The sequence below is a fragment of the Glycine max genome, chromosome 18 (assembly GCF_000004515.6).
Source record: "Glycine max cultivar Williams 82 chromosome 18, Glycine_max_v4.0, whole genome shotgun sequence".
Lineage (NCBI taxonomy): Eukaryota > Viridiplantae > Streptophyta > Magnoliopsida > Fabales > Fabaceae > Glycine > Glycine max.
The window spans coordinates 5,400,009-5,402,903 of NC_038254.2; the positions used below are offsets into that span (position 1 = coordinate 5,400,009).

The following is a 2,895-nucleotide window of genomic DNA, read 5'->3' on the forward strand; positions in this document are numbered from 1 at the left end:
ATAATATTTGATTTTTTTAAAATATCATTACCTCTTTAGAAAAATGTCAATATATAAACCATTGAAAGTATATGTTTTCTTATAGTTCCTTCATATTGAAATATAAGCAACAAAAAATTAATATATATTAGACTAAAATATAAAAAAAATCTCATTTTCTCATATTTAATGATAGTATTTCTAAAATAATTTTTATTTAATTAGAACTTTAGTTCCAATAACTTTTTCTTTTTTTGTCTTACATATGCAATTAATGTAAATGATACTTTAGGAAATGAATTAACTTATTTATTGAGACTATTAACTTTAAATGATGTTAACTAATTTTCTTAATGAGAGTGAGTTAATTATTTTTTTTTGTGTGCCAAGGGGATAACATCTACATGTTCTTTATATAAACAACCCATTTTATGTCATCTTGATTTTAAGCAACACAATTAACTTTCCCTCCAATAGAAGTTTTTATTATTAACAAGTTATCTGACTCACAAATGTCATTATCTCTTCTATAGTTAACATGTATATATGCTAAGCAATTCATAAAAAATAATTATTTATATAAACAACTCCCTCCAATTTTAAGTAACCCAAAGTTACATATATATGACACTCTAAAAAATTTATTTTATTGATAAGCAACCCAGGCAGTGTAATTAAACAATTCCACCCTCACATTCACTTCTTTTTTATTTTTTATTTTTTTGCTTTTCAAATGTAAAATATTAAATTAATTGATGTGGTTAATTTTAGAGACTAAAATGAAATTTCACTTGTATACTATATATTCCATAACATTGTAAATATCGATCATTGTAAATGACTCTTACAAAGACAAATCATATGATTCATATTTTGGTGTGCAAAGTTTTCATCCTTTTGATATAAATATCTATTGTCTGATTTAAATATATAGGTAATATAATTTTATGTATAATTTATATTTTTTATGACATAAATGTTTGTCTTTACAATTTATATATTAATTACTATTAATTTTAATTTTAATTATACAAGATGAATAGTTTTATATTTTTTTTATGATAGTCGATTATAATCATAAAATTAAATATTAAAATTAACCCGTGTAGTGCACGAGCTAAAATGATAATTCACCAAAACCAGAACAATGAAGGGCAATAAGTCATATCCACCCCAACAATCAAAGACTCGCATCTTGCACATTCACATCTATCAATAACTTCACTAGACAAAATGGTGTGCAAATATTTAGGTTTTAATTCCACGTAACCTAGAGAAATTTTTGGTGTATTTGAGTGGCCATGATTTGGATATGTAGTGAGTGCGATAATGGTGGTTACACTTACCTTCTATCACTGGTTTGTAAACAAAACATGTACAACAAAGATGCTTGATCACATCACTTGATCAACTGGATTTTCTCTTTTGATATTTTTTTATCCTATGAATATATATATATATATATATATATATATATATATATATATATATATATATATATATTATATCTTATACACAACAAAAGAAGAATATTAATTATTTTCTACAGAGAAAACCTGAAGAAGACAATTTGTTTCTTAATATCTTTTCCTTTTTTTCAAGGTAGAAGAAATAGTGCATGAATGTGGCAAAATTAATTTTGAATGCAATTGATTTTATAAAATTAATTTTAATTAAAATTAATTTAAAAATAATATGATTTATGTTTGGATATTTTTCTTATAAAATCAAGTTAATTAATAGTAAAACTCAATATAATTTTTTTTATTCAATGCAAAATTTAATCAAAATTATTTTAACTTATAATTAATTCAAGACTTAGAATTAATTTTGAAATCTTTTATGACATAAAATCAAACATATAAAAATATATATAAATTAATTTTAAACTCAAAATTAATTATCTAACCTTAAACCAAACACACAGCTAGACTCATCCTATTTTCTCATCTAATAGGATAGAGGTGGTAACAAATGCTCACAACCACCTTCCACATAACTCACGAGGTCATGATGCTACATTCTCCGAGAGCAACTACCTCCAGCATGGTATGACCATATACTTATTATCTTATGCTATTAATTTTCCAATCTAACTTTTTAACCAAAGTCTCTAAATATCATTCATGCATTCATTGTCACCCCCTCACCACCTCAATCTCTTACCAAACCACACCGCCAAAAAATGTCCTCTGAAGAACAGCACCACCACCACTTCATTCAGTGGCACTTAAACAAGCTCATCAATGGTTCAAGTTCAACCTTTCACTCCTATAACCAAAGCCTGTTCCTATTGCTGTGGTTTTTTGCCATTCTCATCTTTGTACCTTCATTGTTCTTGTGCTTCCATTTGTGCTGTCGCCGTTTCTCGCAACAACAAAGGTCCACTTCTACAACTGTGGTCTCTCCTCTACCTGATCAATGTGTTGTTGGAATTGAGTTCATGGCAAACCACACTCTGGTACCATCTTCAACTAGCATGGTTGGTGCAGGGTTTGAGAAGGAGGAATGTTGCATATGTTTGAGTCTCTTCCAAAGTAATGAAAAACTGAAGGTGTTAATTGAATGTGAGCATGTTTTTCATTCTGAGTGCTTGGACATGTGGCTTAGTGGACATCCTAGTTGCCCTCTATGCAGGGCCTCCCTCCATGTTAGTGAGAATCTCAAGAAATGATGTTGTTAATTACTTTCTTTTGCAATTTTGATGTTGTTAATGTTGAACCATGTATGGAATTTATCTTCATTCTGGAATAGCAGTGTATTCATTTTTGGCTTGTGCTTTCTATTATTGTAACTAATATTCTCCAAACGAAGACTATTCTGGAAGAAATTATTAAGTGATCTCATATCATTCTAATTTTTACATGACATATAATTAGTGTTATTAATTTTTTCTTTGTAAATTAAAATGAATGC

The 2,895-nt window shown here is 27.5% G+C and overlaps 1 protein-coding gene across 1 annotated transcript; it reads left to right on the top strand.

Annotated features, from left to right (window-relative positions):
* Window positions 1-2,164: 2,164 nt before the first annotated feature.
* Window positions 2,165-2,653, top strand: LOC102667569 (RING-H2 finger protein ATL66). The gene has a single exon (XM_006603064.1). It carries the CDS (start codon window positions 2,165-2,167, stop codon window positions 2,651-2,653), a length of 489 nt encoding a protein of 162 aa, XP_006603127.1.
* The last annotated feature ends 242 nt before the right edge of the window (window positions 2,654-2,895 follow it).

Coding starts and splice junctions, on each gene's coding strand:
- LOC102667569 (XM_006603064.1), top strand. CDS start 2,165: ATGTCCTCTGAAGAACAGCACCACCACCACTTCATTCAGTGGCACTTA.